We start from the raw sequence: 20,040 nt of genomic DNA, 5'->3' as shown, positions 1-20,040 counted from the left end.
GGAGACACAAATAGCTTCCAATCAAATCAAGTAATGACCTGAAAGTTGAGCTAATTCAAAGCATAAAATGCCCACCTTTGTACCCACACAAGTGCAGTGAAAGAGCTGTTATTATCTATGGCAAATTCTTGTGTTATTTTTAGTGAATGCAATCAAAGTGCAATGGCTGTAAAGAAATGAAAATGATTAGGGGAAAAAAAAATAAAACTATAAAATATTATAATAATTATTTTAAAAGCTGGAGCCTCTGAGTGTTGAAGAAAAAAAAAAAAACCTTCAAAGTGTGAATGCAGGCGTTGATTTTCCACACAGCCAAGGCCTCACGATACACTCGACAAGTTACATTTGGGAACCCACAAAATGCTAAAAATGAAAACAACATGTAAAACAGATGTGTTGCCCTGATAAACCTGAGCAGCTCGGCTCCGCTTTGCAGAGCAATTGAAGGCTGAAGCTGAGGTGTGGTGTGTTTTAAGGTGAACAATCGGCACAGTTTGACGCAGGAATTTAGGGCACTCCATACACACATACAGTGTAATTAGAAATTCTTTGCATATCCACAAGCTGAAGGGGGTCAGAGGACATGGTCAGCAGGAGTGACGCCTCAGGAGCAGCCAGGGTTCAGTGAGTTGCTCAAGGTCACTTCAACAACAGATACTATGTATCATTCTGACACTCTAACCACTGGGCTGCCCTGCTGCAGCAATGACTTAACAGGATTAACAACACAACAATCTTATTTGAATAACTAATCTTATTAATATCTGTGTAGCAAAGGAATGCCCTAAAGTAGAATATCAGGCTGGCTTACTTATTCATATATAGTAAATTGAGAAGATCATAAACCTGGAAATAGCTTGTGCCAGGTGGAAGTCCACTCCATCTTTTACCCATTTTTAAATGGCCAAGTTCAGCAGGTTGTCAGCAGCCCTGCTTTGTTGCATATGCTGAGCTTGTATAGATCCACCATGTTAAAAAATTAAAAAAAAAAATTAAACAAAAAAAAAAAAAATTAAAATGAATTACATTTGGTTTCAATTTATATTTAACTTTTTATTACAATTGCAACTGCCCTTTATACAGGTCCATAATGGAACAATACAAAAGCCATTCACTGGGATCCCTCAAACAACTACAAAACATAAACATAAGCTATAGTGTTCATAAATGTAATGTACGGTTGTTGTTTTTTTTGGTTAAATGTATGCAATTGTACTGGTGTAAATTAGCAGTTTCAAAAAGGTGCATTTGTTTGAGCTAAAATCCAAGTAGCTGAATGGAAACAAAAATCACTCCCTAACAATTGTGTTTATTTCATTTCTAAATTTGGCAGTCATGCTGATTTTGGAGGAGTAATGATAAGCAATGATCATTGGTGTAATACATACATGTTGGTCTAAATTATCTTACACAGCTCCACATGGCTCAGAGAAAACAATCCTCCTGAATGCTTTTTAGATATGGCTTCCAAGTAGCCTCCTGGCATTATTTTGTATATTTGCTTTCCATAAAACATAGGCTAATGATCACACAAACTACAACCTCAAACATTGACTGATCTGGCGCTCACAATTTAGTGTATTTCAAGGTAATAAAATCAAGAGTAATTTATTGCCAGCTCGGTTATTTACCTGTAATATCTAAATGTTGATAAAAAGCTATTTAAGCAATTATAATGGCGTTATTAAGGCAACACTGCTGTGAGCTGACTCCGTTCCGCACACCAGCTGATACCCGGGTGAGTCGTGGCAGTGATCCGGTCCGGGTGTTCCGGCCGCCCGGTCCTTTCCACTGAACTCCAACCCCCGCGCTCTCTATCAGCATCTCATTCCTGTCTCAATATGTCTCAAGATGGCGGCCAATGCAGGATCGATGTTTCAATATTGGAAGCGCTTTGACTTACAACAACTACAGGTCAGTTTAACCTCTGTTTAAATCGTCTGTCCTCTATTCGCTTCGGCTGTCTTGTCTCTTTCCGTCGCTGTGTTTTGTGTTTTTTCCGCGGTCGTCTCGTAGGTGTTTCGGAAGAGAATTCAAGACCTCTTCCTCACATTGATGAAAGTGGCTCTCTCGCTGATCAGAAATTGATCCTCTTTGTTCAATTCAACATCGATCGGACACTGCAACTGGGCAAGCCGGGGCGACGCCGCGGGGAAGCGCCGAAATAAAAACAAAACGGCAGGGCTTTGACGAAAAGCTTTCGGCTAGCTATCTTTATTGCGTGTTCTTCAACTTTTACTAGAGCGAGTAGCCGTAGTTAGCCCGACGCTTAGCCGCTGTAAGGTTGGATAATTTGGGGGAAAAATAAGTGCGACTCATTATACGGTGGCGCTGTGGTGACACCAAACGTTGAGACGGGCAGCTCAGACACACAACACCGCTTTGCTTGTGTTTTTTTCCAGCTTTTTAACTGTCAAATTGGTAAGTTTAGTTGAATGCGAATGAAAACATTAGCAACCTTATCGGCTAACGGGTTTGAAGCAGTTTATATTTAAGTCGTCTCCGTAATTATGGTTGATCAACTTGGCCGTTTTTTTTCTCGGTTTCCCCTGACGGCAATTATACACTGTGAGGTTTTTTTTACAGACATTGCCACGTCTGTGGAAGTGGACGGGACGGGACAGTGTTTGTTGACACGATGCAATGAAATAGAATGATAGTAGAAATATGAAAGATCGTGACCTTGTTGATTATGATGAACTCCAGAAATGCCCAGCCTCACGCACGCCACTAATTTCGGCGTGCACGGAGAAGATCCACGGTGAAGGATATGAGAAAGATATTGGGCCTATCCAGTGTATGAATATAGCTAGTGTATATTAGAGCGTGTTTGACCTATCACAAGACATGTAGACAATGGCACTGTTGTGTTTTCCCGTGGCATTTAACGTGCATTGCTGAATTTCAAATCACAATTTATGAATATTAGGAGCTCGGTCGCCGTCGTCATTAACATAAGATTGCATTATGTAGGCTAGCCCAATTATTCATACATAATTTTGTACATCGCGCAGGCTTGGGATTTAAACTTTTATTTAGGTCATGATGCCCCTATGACTGGGTAGACAAAAGGACAGTGAACAAGTCTTCCCAGCGGGCTTTGTGTTGCACTTATGCCACATCATCAAGGCTTCACTTCTCCTATTTATTTGATCCTGTTCGGTCCTCCTACTCGTGCCCCCTTGTTCATGCATTATGTAAAAAAATTGAGACTGCTTTCTCTTTTCTTTCCTCACTATCTATCTCGTACCCCCTTCCTGCCAGCCCCCCCCCCCTCCAATCTTCCTCTCTCTCACCTCCCCCTCCCCTCCTTTAATTTTTTTTCCCTCTCTCTTCTCTGGCCCTTCACCCGGCTTTCACCCATTTCGCCCCATCTGAACTTGTGTGTGTGTGTGTGTGATTTTGTCTGAGATCGGTCTTTTTTGTAGATTGACTGCCAGCACGGACAGTGAAGGCACTGCCAGCAGCCAGGACATGAAAAATGCATCGCATAAGTTTGTGATAAGGCCCTGGGTAATTATGGCAAAGGCCCCTATCACAAGCGATTAGTCAGGACAGTGAATCTGAGCGTGTGCAAAAAGCCTGGCGGTTGGCAGGCCTGTCTGCAGGATAGGAATCAGTCGGAGCTTGTGTGTGTCCATGTGTGTGTGCAGAACTGCTTAGAACATCCACTGTCTATTATTGATGACATCTTATTTACTCTCCCTCCCACCAAGAGGCTCCTAGAGGAAAGCCTTTAGAGAAGAACCTGTTTTTCTTATCCGCTTTCTGAGGATGATGCGGGGTTAGTATGACATGATTATGGTCTACACTTGTCCTTGTCAGCAATTGCTTTCTCATTTGCTTCTTCCTTGTGATCGAATGGACAGTGTAGATTCACTGTCTGTTTTTTCTGTTAGCGAGGCACCAGCTAAGGAATGTTTTTTTTTTGTTTCGTTTGATGATGAAAATCCAACCCAACCTAGATGTCGGTAGCTTTAAGCCATCATAGCGTCTACTCCTCAGGCTCCAACTGCTGATGTTCATTAAAATCCTATTTGATCAGTGTGTCCCATTCCCTGCGTGAGAAACTAGCTAGGTGGTTGTTACAGGACAGAGAGTGCTTTGAAACAGCACAGCAAGCTGTTAACTTGTCTTTTCTGCATGCCTTCCCCCCCCACCACCACTACAAACACAAATGGGTGCAACAGTGATGCTTTTAGCAAGGTCTCGCACACTTGCAAAATGGATCAGTGATTCAGAGATGATGGCAGGGTGACAGTGAATTACAGATGGAGGAGGTTTTAACGTCTGTAATCCCTGTCCGTCCATTACAGAGTTGAGTTTCTTTAGAGGAGATCATCACTCTTCTGTCCTGTTGTTTTTTTTTCCTCTCTTTTTTTCCTTTTTTTTTGACCCAGTCAAGCAGTTTGCTGGAACATTGTGTTTCTACTTGAGAGATTGCGCTTCATTACAGGCAAGCCTTAATAAGATATGAGCGAATGGCTGAGGCTAAACCTATACTTTTTATATTTTCTGTGTAAGCTCGGGAAAATTAAGAACAGACCTTTCTGCTATACACAATTCCCAATTTAGGCCTAATAGCCATAGCACATCTCACCTCATAACATTTCCTGGAACAAAGCACCCTAGAGCCATTTTTGAAAAATAGTTTACCATGTTAGCGTACAGCTAAATAGTGACTTAGGTGAAAACTGATCCAGAGCCTGTTCTTCTTCACCACCTCCTAATGGGTAAATTTAGGAAAAGGGTTTTGTAAGCTGATCCCGGGGATCTATGGTCAGTGGCAACCTGAGTGGTTTAAATCTCTCAGCGACTGGCCCACTGTTGTCTGCAGGAGTTTTAGTGTTAATTTATGAGCTGGTTGTCTGAACTCACTGGTGGGATATTTTTACCCCTCTGTTGCTGCACAGGCTGGGGGAGCATAGAGGAAGGGGCATCACGTCATGCTTTTACTGTAGCCAACCGCTTCTCTGCCCAGTGACAAAACCTGGCATTGGGACTGAGGTTTCACTGTGTGTCGGTGGGTGGTGAGCGACTAAGCATGAGTCAGAGTGAGGGACGAGTGCATGTCAGGTCTTTGGTCTGCCCTCGGTCTACTTTGGTCAGGGCTATGTCATCCTACTTTCTAAGACGTTCTAGTGTGTCCTTATGAACGTCACACTCCATACGACTCAGAGGAATGTGCAGCTCTGAAAAAAAAAAACCTTCTCTTTATCACCTTATCAGTGGCTAATTCTCACCGGAGGCCCATACTCTCCAACTCCTCAGCGATTTATTGTACGTCGCAGTCTGGCTTAGTTTTTTTTTTTCACCCTCCCTAAGCTTTGAGGGGTTTCTACACTAGACTCAGTTTATCCGATTTTAAAAAAAAATAAAAAAAATTAAATAAAACACAATAAATACATTTCACTCTGAGTCATTACCAGAATATTTATTTAAACAAATTTCCCCACTTTGCAAAATGAATTTTGACCCATGTCATCTGATGTTTGAACAACGGATTAAAAACACTTAACAGAAGTCTAAAAATAGGGGTACCCAAACAGATGGAGTCAGCAGCTCTTAATGCAGGCTTTAAGGAAAGTGTTTGACGAACAGAGATGTTTCTTTATAAAACGTGAAGGTGTGGAAGTCTCTGCTCAGGATAAAAATATCACATAAATGTGTTTTTGTTTCCACAATGTGTAATTTTAGATTCAGCAACACTAAAACATTTAACGTGGCTGTATTTCATTTGACCCGCTTGTAGTTAAGATGGTCTTAATGTTAATACGAAATGCAAATATTGTAATATAAAATAACTAATAACCTCGTCCCCTCTTGTACAGAATAGAAATGCCTAATAATCCTGGTCATACTACTATACTAATTACTTAGTATTATCATTTAATTATTGTGAAGGTCTATTTTTCTTACCCAAAAAACACATTCTTTTTTTTTTTATTTCATTCATAAATTGAACATTTTTAATACGTGCAGAGATTATACAGTATAATGAGATATGCCTGAAAGAAAACTGGGCCAACGGACACCTTAAAGACTGTAGAGTTACTTTTTGTTGCAGTGACTTTCATGTGTTCTTACACTTTGAAATGAAATGAATCACCACAACATATTTCATGGCAGACTTATTATAAGCAAATTTATGTTGCAGCATTCCTCCACAGACCGATTGTGGACATTACAATATATTAGAGGGGCCTGCTGTTAAAGTATGTTTACTGCTTTCATGTAACGAATACATTTTTACTTTGTAACTTTCCCGCTACTCTGAAACATACTGACAGACCTTTCGATTTCAGTACACAAGTTATTCCCTAGCCGATATCTTCAAAATATATTTGATGTCTTGGCATGCTCAATAACTTAATCAAATGGTATTACTTAATGTCAACTGTGCTGACTTCAAACTTGTTACAGGCTGCAGTGTGTACTGTATCCTTAACAGCTAGGATCAGCAACTTGTACCCTTGTCTTACAAAAGCACCACAATGCAGCTCTTTAGTTATGGTTATATTCATAAAAACTTTGTAAACAGAAATTTATATTTGGTGTGGCTCCTAATCACCAAAACATCTTGCAATATTGCTTTCATATGATAGCACTTGACACTAAAAGATATATGTAAACAACTACACAGACAAAACTTCCACCAAACAGCCAGCAACAAGAGCACAGGGGGCAGTTTCCACAGACCTATTTTCAAGTGGCAGGCATTATTTACAGACCCACTTGGAGTCTCTCTCACCTCCAGCATCATAGAGTTTCACTGTATCTCATGACAGAAGCATCCATTATTCTGCTGCTCTGTATTCCAGTAGAGAGAGCTTGGGCTTCAGTGACTGGACACTTCTCTTCAGGCTCACGTTGGAGTACACTGGCTATTTCCACTTGTGAGTTTGAGTGTGATGCCCACTTCATTTAAAAATCAAGCAATACACTTGAAACCGTGCCTCGAAGGCCGTTGTAATCTTGTAAAGTCTGTTGTTCATCTTGTAATATTAAGCCTACGATTTGCAGTAAACTCAAATCTTGCATTCCCAAAGGTAAAACAAATGTCTGTTGTCTATAGTTGGCTGTTAAAGTAAGAAGGTGCAGACAACAAAACCCACTTGCCCTCTTTTGTTGTTGCTTTTGTTTTCATCTTTTTGTCTACCACATATTTGTAGCTATCTCACCTTCATCAAGGTGATCTAATTCAAAATGCCAGCTTTTTTTTAAATAGTCAATATTTAATAGTTTTTAAAGGTATGTGACCTACAACTAATTAAACTCCATTGGTCACGTTGTAATAAAGTAGGTCTGCAGCGAACGATTATTTTAGAGCTGCAACTGAAGATGTTTTTTATTTTTATCGATTAATCTGCCGATTGTTGTTGCTGAATAATTTTTTGGAGATGACATCTTCGGATTGCTTTTGTTGTCCGACCAAGAGTCAAAAACCGACAGATATTCAGTTTACGATGATATCAAATGTAGAAAATCCTCACGACTGAGGAGCTGCCTGGAACCCAATGACTGTTTGGCATTTTGTTTTTTTTAAGATAATGTTTTGGGCGTTTTTAGGCATTTATTCGACAGGACAGCTGAAGACATGAAAGGGGAAAGAGAGAGAGGGGGGGAACGACGTGCAGCAAAGGGCCGCAGGTCGGAGTCGAACCCGGGCCCGCTGCGTCGAGGAGTAAACCTCTGTATGTGGGCACCCGCTCTACCAACTGAGCTATCGGGGTGCCCACTGTTTGGCATTTTTACGAGAAAAATAGTTAATCAATTGTCAAAATAGTTGCTAATAAAATACATTCTAGTAATTTCTTAAATCTTTCGGTAATCCATCATTCTTTCCTGTATTTTTCCATTCTCCAGAGTCATTTTACACTCTACATGAGGTTTAGAGTTAAGTGAGGAAACCTAAGAAATGTGTGGTGAGAATAACTTTGAATAATGACAACTCTGGTCAAAAATTGACTTAAAGCAGCTGAGGAAATATGAGCTGTTAAAAACCATTTGATTGGTTAAGGTGCAGATTTCTGATGACCCAGCAAGCCGAGCCTGGATGAGATTTGCAGTATTTTTGAGGAGCTAAACAAGATGTTAACATGGAAATATAAACGGAGGCAATGGACCAGAAAACGAAATGGAGTCCCATTTCCACAAGGTACCACAATGTGATAATTTAGACCAACTGCAGACGGTCGCACACTGAGGGCCAGTGTTTGAAACGGTTTTGACGAGTTTGGCTGAGTGCACTGCTGAATTTGAAGCTAATGCAGAGTTTCATTTTGTTCAACAAACATGTCCCTCTGCATAAGCCTTGTCGAAATGTGTTTCTGCAGCAAACACTCTGTGGCCTTCAGCTTCTGGTGTAGCCAAGCTATTGGTGAACCACTTGCCCTACCTAATTTTAGTGTTGTTTATCTCACTGTTATCAAGGAAGCTGGGTCTAAATAAGGCCTGATGTGCACAGACCTCATCCCATGTCAACCCATGACTCCAGTATCAGTGTCCTGTTAGATCATTGGCCATAGGTATTGAATTCTAATAGGCCTATTGGTGTGTCCTAATGGTCCAAGTATTGAATTATGATATTGGCAAGGGCTGATGGCCTCAGGATTGAATTATGATATTGGTGTGCTGCAGGCTAATGGTTTTTGGCATTGAATTATGAGATTGGTGCACTTTGATGGTGTAGGGATTGAATTATGATATGGCCTACTATCTGCTAATAGCTCACTCTGTGTAATGTTTAATGTCAATCATGGCTTCAGTTGCTAGATCCATAGCTGACCTTCAGGCTCAGCCCGTCAGTCACATCAGAGGGGAACAGCCTTCAACCTTTAGCCTCAGTTCTCACTCCAAATTCTGTTACTCTCTCCATTTCCACTTGCTTTTGTCTTGTGTTCAGTCCATCCAGAAGTTTGTGATTTGCTACCACAGGAATTTTTATTATTCTACAAATTAGGGTGTCGTGTGAATAAAGCAAAGGCGAGCTGTTTATTGTTTAATCCCCTCACTTAGCTTTGAAATAAGGGATGGAACAAACTTTCACATGTCTTTCTACTATTGCTCGGTTGACGGTGTGATTACATTTGTCCTATTGACTCACTGTGTTAATATAGTAGTTCTGTTTTTCCTCTGTAAATGTATGCATGCATCATCACAGCTATAATATGATGAGATGTTTGCTTGTTTAATGTGTGTGGATTTGGCAATATCATACATACACCACCTTGTGTTATAAGGAGCCTAAATGTCAAAGTAATGGAATTGTAATGGCTCTGAATCTGAGCTAATTTTGTTTCTGTAAGTGTCCACACCTTTGCAGTGTTTATGTTGAGCTCATTCCCATTTTGGTAGTTTGAAAGCAACCAGAGCTGTGATGGTCCTGCTGCCAGCTCACCGAGTAAATGGACGGCTTGCTTCTGTGTCAGCCCTCTAAAAATAACACAGACTGCTGGCTGGGCTCAGCAGAAAACTACCACCGATTATGATGATTCAACTACCCCTGTATTCACAGGTGCATCTGTGTTGGATGGGGGTGGTTTAGGAAATAGTTCTCTGCATTCAGTAAGACATTCGCTGCATTAGTTTTACGTTGTAGAGTCAGGCGTAGTCAATTGAGGAAGTGTATGCACTGACTGCTTATGTTTATTTTCAGTTTTTGAGGTGAAATCGACTGTCTTATTCAGTTGTGGTGAACCAAAATCATTGTAATGCTTGATATACAAATTTAAATTGCTGTGGGAATCAGATTACATTTTTTTAACTATTAGCACCCTGCTATTATTACTGCACAGGCTTTGCCTAATGCAAGATTAAGAAAAGTCGGACCGCTGTGTGTGTGTGTGTGTGTGTGTGTGTAAATGGGAAATTCTATACAAATGAGACAGTCACATATCTGTTAAATTCATTGGACGTCCTCAGACGCTACCTTGACCTCTCCCTGGCATTTGACCTGAGCAGCTGTCAGACTGGAGCCAGGGTTCAGAGGTGGTATGACCCTATAGACCTCAGGATGACCTGGGCTGTCTGACTGGTCTAACCTTTAGAGCTAACAGATGATGGTTTTACCATCTGTCTAGCCTTTTAACAGGTCTAGCCTCCTTGAACTTGAACTTGTTCGCATGTGGAAAGAAGAAGAAGAAAATAAACAACTCAAGAAGGGAGAAGATTATCTCACAATTAGCCCAGGCTGTTTTCCTATGCTTATGTATTTGTGCGAGGTGAGAAGTTTCAAACTGTAGACTTATTTGTGAATAATTTGTGAGCTCCCGCTTGGGATGGAGCAGTCTCTGTATGGTGTATGTCCCCAATTGAAAAGCATAAAACTGGATGTACATTGCTAAACTCTGTAGCCTGCTGTCTCGTTTTTTAAAAGTGAGAGTTGTCCTCTTGAGGATGGGGGAAGGGAATATGTGTTTAGTAGACACAGGCTCATCCGCTGACTGCTGTTTGACCCTGAGTTCAGCGGTATGGTTATTAATAGGCCCAGAGGCCTCAACTTCCAGGAGGCCCTCTGATCAGCTCCAGATGTGGAATGAGAGAGGACAATTGTACGTTAGCCTATCCATGTTTCACATGAAGCGGAAAGTAGGGAGATAGGTATTTGGTGAGACTGATAAAGAGTGAGGGAGGGAGGGAGGAAGGGAGGGACAGGAGACCTTTCCACAGCAGGAGTGTGTTTTGTGAGTCTTTGTTTTCATGTGTGTGTGTTTTTTGGTTTATTACACTCTCTGCCCTCAGACCAAAAGACCATAAAAACGTATGGCATCACCATGGTGACCATAATAACTACCTATAAAACAGCGTGTAAACTGTGAAATAAGACAAACCGACCAGAACAGCCCTGGCTGGCTGGCTGGCTGGCTGACTGAATGGCTGCCTTCCGCCATAAAACTATTTGAGAGCCAGACTGAAGGAATGCCTTGGAGGCTGCTGTGGCTGTCACGACACATGAAAGGATTAGGGCTGTGTGTTTTATCTCCTCTTTATCTGATGGTAATGGATAAGCTGAGTGTAGCCTATCATCTGACGCTTGGGCCGGGGGTTTGATGTTTTAGTAGGGTGACGGTTTGTTGAGTTGACCGCTTTGGTCTATTGATTGCTGTTTGATGGTTTTGATATGTAGGCTGTGTGGAACAGGTCAAGTCTTTTATGCAGTAGAGGCTCCAAATAGCTTTTAGCTGTCCTTCACTCCTCCCATTACTCTAGTGGTTTGTTTGATGTTTGTATCAATCAATAGAAAGAGCCTGAGCTCTTACACATGCTCCATCCTACTTCCCACTGAGCTCAATTCCTCTTCCTTCATTGTGTAGGCTTTATATCACATTCTCTCAACACAGAATAAATGATATAATTACAACCCATTACATAGCCTAATGCAAGCTAATTATTCTGCCATTACTGTAAGGATTAGCTATGCTCATTCTCTCTCTCTTTCTCACTGTGTTTCTCGGCCTTTTCCTCTCAAAAGCCTTGCAAGCAGAGCAGAAAAACTCGTACTCATAAAGGCTGAGTAAGACTTAGCCCCAGGACATGCTCTGTTGACGTTGATCATATAGACCATGGGTGTCAAACTCAGTCAAAAAGATAGGCCATGCCAGAAAATAGTGACGGCATGTGTTGGACACATTAAAGACTCCAGATATGTCTAACCTAATGGGGCATGTTCATACACGCTTTTGATTAATGCGTAGAAGGCAACATGCTGCTTTTATAGGCCGTGGCACAACTCGTGCTGATGTGTCATCATCAGGCGTCTAGAAAATTACTAGATACAACAGATAGACGAGGCTAAATTAAAATGTGAAAAAGGGCATCATGCAGAGCGGGGATTTAATGTACCAGAGGCACATGAGAGTGATTCAGACCTTTTTCACTGTACCGTCACTGTGACAATAGCATGAAGCTGCTTGTAGTCCTTAAATGGAAATCTAAGTGAATTACAACAAATCAAATGGACTAACGAACTGAGAACAGATCAAATCTTAACTAAGTTAGAGTAACTTTGAACACTACTCCATTGCCCAGGGTCATAGACTTTCTAGGCCAAAAAGACCAGCTCGCCTATGGGTGTAGGACGATGAGTGGATGTCTACAACATTGCTAGCCTGCACCTGTGACCCTGTCGTTATCCACCCATAGTTACGTGCATGCACATTTGATGTCATATAAACTAATGGCGGCGATTTCAATTGCTTCCCGAGTCCTTGGGACCCAGGCTAGCACATGTGCTACAGGGCCTGGAGAGCCCCACTCTTCTTCCAGACTTGATTAATCCCTATCGCCCCTCTCCATGATCGCAGTTTCCATTTTTTTAGTCCGTATCTGTGCACTCATCCCCTCCCCAATCTCCTCTCACTGGCACAGAATGGCTTCCTGGCAGAAAGGAGGCATTAATTCAGGGATGAGAGGTGTGATACTCTCTCCCACCCTCTCTCTCGCTCTCTGGTTCTCTCTCTATCTTTGCTCTGTTTGTAATGCGTGGCCTTTATCGTAGCTGAAACAGCTCACTACCCTCTGATCCTATCGCAGATCTCAATATCCTAGCCGTTCCACCCTGTAAACGCAGGGATGAAAAATCTTGCCCTTTCACCAATGCATTACATCCTAGCATATAGCCATACTCCTCTCCTCCCATTGCACCCTCCACACCACTCACCCTTTGTGACACAGGCCTCCAGCTAAATCCGAACTCTGCAAAGTGAGCTGCACTTCCTCCACGCCAGAAACTATCTTAGTCTCATTATATTTGTATTTAGGCTCAGGCCTGGCCTCTGAAGCCCCTTGTCAGACAGTAGGTCGGGCAAAATAATGACTAGCTCTCAGTAAGCTTCAGGAGAGTTAAGGCTTGGATGTTGGGGAGATAAAACAACAACCAGTCTCTCAGCAGAGAAACATGGATCAATACAAACGAGGCTGCGGTGTAAAAAGCCTGTTTTTGATCTAGGCTTGCGTCAGCGTCAGTGAGGTGAGTCTTGACAGCTCCTGTGCTGTTGGTAGATATGGATCTGTGTTCAAAAAAAGGAGCAAAACGCTCAGGGACCACAAGCGTCTTGTTAGACTGTGGAGAGTGGTAGGCTGACCCCCGCCCCCAACTGCTCTGCACACAAACATAGATGTACACACAGTTGCAGAAACACAAGCACACAAAGTGTTTATAACTCAGGTGTCATAGTGAAACTATTGTGTTAGCTTGCAGTTAAGAAAACGTTGTGGCTTTTACTCCAATGGGTGAGAGGAAAAGCAAAAACAGAGATTCAGGAGGATATGACTTGCGTCTTCAAACCCTGTGTGGTTTGTGAAAACGGCGTCTGCTGGCCCATTTAAAGTTCTGCACTGTGCTATGTCACCGGTAGGAAGGCAGACAGGCAGCCAGGATTGCAGTCTCTTATCTGTGCTGCTGTTGTGCTGTGTTTTGAGGGGGCGTGCCTGTGATCATGTACCGTGTCGTCGTAGCAGCAAGTGTGGCTGTCGCTCCTGACTGAGCTGCCACCCCATAACTCTACCCCCACACAGTAAGTTTGGCACACAGAACAGTCAGCCGCATAGGACGTGGAACGCTGTGAGGGGAGATGGAGGGGGAGTTTCGGAGGTAGGCCTCGTAGATTTCAGATAAGACATCTTTCCAGATGCCTTTTACTGTTTACTATCACAACCACATAACAGCCTCAGACATGTCAGAGATAAAATGAAAAGATTAGCGACTTCACTGGCAGGACAGAAAACTCATGTTGCCAAGTACAGAGGCTGTAAAAAGGCTATATACACACACAAAGGTTTAACTTTAAAATATTAGCTTATCCCGAACTGTGACTAATATGGTGTTAGTGTTAACTGAGAAGAAGTGAATGTATTTCCGTCTCTTTCTAAGCCTGGCATGAATTCAACAGTGGTACTCCATTAGATTAATGTGTAAAACATGCACCGAATGCAGAGCAGTTAACCTACATTGTGTTTGGACTAGAGGAGTGGTGGCAGACTGCTTGGCATGTGTGACTGCGGACTAGGTGTAAACAAAGCAGTTACAGTCCCAATAATTCCACAGAGAATGAGATCTGAAACAAATCCTTGTGTGGTATTCCCTCCTCTGTGTGCACTGCTGGTCACCGTGGCGGCACAGACTGCAGCTGCAGGTTGACTTCATACTGTGTACATAACAATAACTGTGTTGTCATTCCACCAGTCTATCTGTCTCGGCATCGTCAGAGCGTGAGGGCATAAGGAATTCCATGAAGTTTTGATACCTCAATTAAAGTGCGTCTGTCTCCTGTTATCTCATTTAGTCAGTAGTCGATATGATTGGCATAATCAGACATGCCTGATTGGTGCCTCCCATTTAATTTATCAGTCTCACTGTATCATCACCTGTGGCTCATTAGAGTAATTAGAGCGAATTAGTCAGATAGAAGGCCTCTGTCTGCCTGCAGATGAGTGGAAGGAATTCCATTAGGAGAGATGAACACACATACACCTTGGGTCGGATGGCCAGTGGTAATAGGATTTGTTTACCCATGACTGTTATCAGCGATTAGTATTATTACCACAGTTGTAGGACGGAGAGATAGTAATTTCCGTTTGGCCCAACCTCCCCTCCTAGCAACGAACGTAGCTCACCATGCCAAATTTCACTGGGCAAACATGTTAGCAGACTTCCTCTTTTTAAACAGAGTTCAAAAGAATGTGGAAAGACTGGGCTCCCCAAGTTACTGCAGCGGCCTGTCTGTGCATTCATGTGAGAGCACACGCGTGTGGAGCAGTGTGCGGGAGGCTTCTTGGCCAAGTCGGTGTTGAAGTCTCTCTAGGGAGTGTTGGCAATCTGTTCCAATCGTCTTTACAGCTGACCAGACGACCAAATGAACCAGGACAGGGACTGCTGCTGTGGGCCAGTCCAGCCAAGCCAAGCAGGGCTGTTACAGCAATCACACAGACATTACAGCCCACTTAATGCTCCCCTGCACACACCATATTCCATCCTCTGCTAAACTAGACAGCGCAGTCCTACCCAGCCATAGCCAGATTTAAAAATAGTGCTGGAGTTAATGTGAAATGGTTAAATGAATTAATTCACCAGTACATTTAAACAGTTTTCAGATTTAAAAAAGTGAACCATTTCAAAGTCAGGCCAAGGAGAGCTAAAAAGTGTTGACCTCAGAGACCGAGCCTAAAGGCCCAAGCACAGAGTACACGCGTTTTTCATGCATGACTTTTGGTGCTCTGTGGTGCACTGTTGGCATTACATTGAAGCACCAACACGAGTGCTGGTATTTGCGCTTTGCCTCTGCAATTAATTCTATTTTGTGTTACATTAGTCATGTATTGTGAAATATAGACTCTCTGAATTTGCATGTTAGATTTTGTTAGTTTCTTCATGTCTTGGCTCCTTGTCTAACATGTTAATTTGTGAGGTTTATCAAACTAGCATGATGTCAATCATTGATGTCAAACATGATAGAAAGAAAATCCCTGTGGTGTGCCAGATGGCAGAGCCCCTGTAGAGCAGCCTCTAAAGTATCCCACTCCAAAGGTTCAGAGCTAGATGAAGCCAACAAAATAGCTGAATTTACTCACTGCTGGTGGATGCTGCTTAATAAAAAAGAAAACATATGACACCTAGTTGGAAATTTAGTTAAAACCGCAACATAGCTAGGTCACGTCTTATCTACCGAATTAGGGATGTTTTGAGATGCATTTTTTTAGTTTGATTCTGAAACAGAACTTGCCAATATTTTGCAAGCCATGTTTGCACTGCTGACGTCTTTCTAACTGAAACATACTAAGGCTCTACCCAATCCTTTCAGCTACCCAGTCTGAATTGCAGTTTGTGTCCACTGTCATGGCTTTTGATGGCTAGTGACAGATGTCACCTATTCAGTCATTATAAAAATGAAAGGTCTTCATCTTTCTATTTAGCCATTTATTAATGTAGCTATCAGCTATCTTTAGTCACGGCAGTAATATAAACTGCCATGTGGGTGCTAGCAAGGATCAGGTAGCTGGACCGATTGGGCACTGACAGTCCTCCCTGCAAAGAATTCAAACAGGTTATCCATCATGACATTCTCAAATCTCATGTTAGAGTAGCCTAAATATTAACCAGTTTTAATGGTACAACTCTATTCCCACACGTTGTTATGAGCTTGAGAATATCACCTTGTGAGGAAGTAGCATCTGTTTTTCCTATGTAAATGTTCTGAAACCAGTTCCAGAGGAAACTGTTTAACACCATCAGTGCACATTTGGCTAAAATGTTGCATAGGTAAAAGGCCTGTGTAAACACTTTGTAAGTTTGCTTTTATACTCAAATGTGCCATTTTATAGTTGGTCAAAACAAAGAACTAAGGTATGAGGAGAAAAAGGACATGAGTCTGCACCTTTTGTAATATGTAAACTGACCACAATTCAGTCTGGTTTTATTTTTGCTAAGAACCCACATTCTACAAAAACAGCCTTCAGTAGAGCAAAACCCCAAACATATTTGTTCAGTATTTCACTTAAGGTACATTACTATGACAACCTATCATGCTTATATGTTGTTTAAAATGGGAATAGTATTGGCCCCCTAATGGTCAGTAAGATTTGATGTGTGTGAACAAGGGTAGGCAGCAGGGACTTTGGGATGTTCCGCTCTATCAGCAAGATGAGTGTAAAGTCTGCCCGTGTCTGCTGATGTGGGCAGAGAGTTTGCTGCCTAGTCAAAACCTGACTGAGGGTCCTTTTTTTTATTTTTATTTTTTTATTTAATTTTCTTTTTTTTAAACCGAGACCATGCCCATAATTACTTGCCCACTTGGCATTGAATCAATCCTCTTTCATGTGTGATGTGTTTATTTAGCTTAGTAGTGAGAATTTCTTTTGGAATGGGGATTTGGTAACACATTGGGATATGTGCAGGGTTTTGGAAAGGGATTGGACAGAATCAAGGGCGTCGGGCATTGGCACCTGACCTCCTAAAGCCGAACCCTAGTGGAGGACTGTGGTTATTTCAGTTTTGCTCTGAAACCGAACCCACTAATTCAATTATATGAAATCATTATTGTGGTGAATTTCTTTTTTTTGACTTTTGGAAAACTAGTTGAAAACACATTCACCTGCAGTTTCATGGACAACGCCTAATTTGCATATCATGGTGTTGTTTACAAGGTTATTAACAACATGAGTTGTACATTTCCTACCGTTATTAAAAAGACTAGAACACGAACAATAGTGAATAATGTAATAGTGTTGTCATGTAGTATGAAGGTTATGTAGTTACTTTCCCAAACGCAATTCTTCAAGTTGATGCACTTAAAGGTGCGGCGCACACACACGCACACGCACACACACACACACAGTGCATGGCACTGTCTTTGTGGGGACCCGTCATTGACATAATGCATTCCCTAGCCCCTTACCCTAACCTTAACCATCACAACTAAATGCCTAACCCTTACCCTAACCATAACCTAATTCTAACCCTAATCCTAAAACCAAGTCTTAACCCTCAAACAGCCCTTTAAAGTTGTGGGGTCCAGCATTTTGGCCTCACAAAGCTGTCCCCACAAGTATACTGTATTCCTGGTTTTTGGACCCCACGAATATAGTTAAACAAGAACACACACACACACACACTCTTAATCAAGAACCCATACTAATCGGTCACCAATGGTATTTTACTTCTGTAGTGATTTAGATTATGTACTCTATATTTTTAAAATTAATTCCTAGTTTAATGGCACAGCTTGAACGCCTTTATCTCTTTGCTTTTGGAATGTACCTAAAATTGTTGTGATTGCTGCCTATGCCTTCTGACTTCTTATCAGGCTTTAAACTGAAGTGTTTCAGTGAGTTCATATTTTAAAATAATTTAAGATGTATTAGCCTGAAGGCCTCATGCGTCAAATTGTGATTACTGGTAAAATATGCCAAATTTGATGTTAGTACCTCGAACCAACTGGGCCTTATATTCTTGTTCCTGTAGCTAATCTTCACCAATATAATAATTACACCTCTATTCATGAACTAGAGCATTCATTTTGACAATTAATTTAACATGATTAAAAATGATAAGGTTCCTCCTTTCGTCAAGCGTTGCACAAGCTCCTGCGCACGCTCGGATTCACTAACAGATAGTGCAGCTGCTCCATGGCCATGGGCAGACAGGCTGCTACATCAACTGCTCCATGGGCAGCGAGAGCAAGATGGCATGTGAGCAGTTTTTCATTTTTTATTTTTTTTTTTCCAAACGTCCTGTGCTACTGCGTAATATCCATTGCAGAGGACAGTCTACCAACATTTGTTTTATATTTGTTTTACAGTTTGTGGATAAAAGGAGATCACGGCTGGTCAGGGGAATTCAAGTTAATGCTGATGGGGGAAAAATCTCCTAATTAGTACTTGATCACACAATTTCTTTAGAGGGTTGTATTTTCTTGTGTGTGTTTGGGGTGTGGGCGATGTGGGGAGGTGGGCATGTGTTCGTGAGTGTGTTTTGGGACCTTGTCAGCAGACTGAGCCACAAGGGCCCCTGTGGTAATGTGTGTATTAAATGATTAGTGTGTTAGTTAGCATAACGGCCCTTCAGCAGCGTTTAATCACTCTCAGGGGTGGGCGGCCTCACAGGAGGAAGGATGGGAGGGGGCAGAAGAAAAGGGAGGGGCGGAGTAAAGGGAGAAAAGAGAGATTTAAACGGAGGAGAAGGTACTGCTGGTTGAATGAGTGAACGATCTGTGGAGAGTATGGGAAAATGAGGGGGTGGGGGGCAAAGAAGTGAGCGTGACAGGAGGCAAGAATCCAACAGAAACATAATCCAGCAACACTCAGCAGAGAGAGATACAATCTTTACAAGGCCTGAACGTCTCGTAAATGTCAGCACTGGGCCCATCATCTAGAACAACCATAAATAGCTATTAATAACAATGCAAAATGGATGTGGATAAAGGCGGGCCCTGCCTTAGTCTTGACAACACTGCTGTTGTTGATAATTGTGCTGTTGTCGTTGTTCTGTGGGGAGGAGGGGTTGTCTGGTGCAGACAGTCAATAATTGTTGTGATCTGTGTGCAGAGTAGTAGTAGTAGTCTATTGCTACAGAAGCTGTTATACCCGACACAGTGGTAACTGATTGACTGACACTGAATGGCTCCAGAAACTTCTTGCGCTGGTAGCAGATCAAACTACCGGTGGGACATTGGTTTTGTGGTTCTGCTCTCTGCCTCTGCTGCTGCAACATATTGGCCAAGTTCAGCTGAAGCAGGATGGGTAGTCTATAGCTCGCCAGATGGGTCAAGGAGTCTGCTGTCTCGTCAGAAAAACCGCTTCTGTCTTGTTATTCTTAATGACGATTGTGCTGATTATAATGAAAGACAACAGGAGTATGATAAAATGTGCCGGTCTCTTCTTGTGAAGTAACGGAGTTGTGCGTTTGTGTTGCAGAAAGAATTAGACGCCACCGCCACACAGCTTGCCAACAGACAGGACGAGAGCGAACAGTCCAGGAAGAAACTAATTGACCTGAGCCGCGAGTTCAAGAAGAGCACACCAGAGGTGAGAAAATCAGATATTCACAGACACGCACCAACACACAGCCACGCATTTCTCCTGCGATTCTTTTGACAATCATGGTTTGCCTCTGTGTTTCTCTGTGTCTCTTCTCCTTTTCATAAATGTAGCGGTGATTATTTACTGAGAAAGCAGGGGAGGAGTAGACGGCACAGAGATGCGGGCTTGGCTCCCAAAAATAGTCTCTCCATTAGTTTCCCTGAAATCCTAAAGAGACAAAACAGAAAACCCCTCAGGAGTTTATATTATCTGACCTAGTTTTTTATGCGTGCAGAAAGTGTGGTCCGTGTGTGTGTGTGTGTGTGAGAGAGAGAGAGAGAGAGAGAGAGAGAGACGCAGAGCATGAGGGAGAGAAAGAAAGAGAGTGTGACAACACTACTAAGTGGGATCAGGAGGGAATTCTGTCCTGTTCCTGTGTTCCCATCACTCCTCCTGGGAATATTTGTTTCATCTCTGTTACCAAGGCAACGCATTTTAAACCACACAGTGAAAACAAAGTATTGT

General features: G+C 42.1%; 1 protein-coding gene across 5 annotated transcripts in view; it reads left to right on the top strand.

Annotated features, from left to right (window-relative positions):
- Positions 1-1,804: 1,804 nt before the first annotated feature.
- Positions 1,805-20,040, top strand: part of cux1b (cut-like homeobox 1b) — a 64,639-nt gene continuing 46,403 nt past the window's right edge. For all 5 annotated transcript variants that reach the window (XM_078246073.1, XM_078246071.1, XM_078246070.1 and 2 more), the window contains exons 1-2: positions 1,805-1,914; positions 19,411-19,521. In XM_078246073.1, the coding sequence (XP_078102199.1) occupies positions 1,852-1,914; positions 19,411-19,521 (174 nt within the window). In that variant the 5' untranslated portion in view covers positions 1,805-1,851. The remainder of the gene's footprint in view (positions 1,915-19,410; positions 19,522-20,040) is intronic.

The sequence above is a fragment of the Sander vitreus genome, chromosome 3, assembly GCF_031162955.1.
Source record: "Sander vitreus isolate 19-12246 chromosome 3, sanVit1, whole genome shotgun sequence".
NCBI classification, from domain to species: domain Eukaryota; kingdom Metazoa; phylum Chordata; class Actinopteri; order Perciformes; family Percidae; genus Sander; species Sander vitreus.
This window is presented reverse-complemented; position numbering and strand designations above follow the sequence as displayed.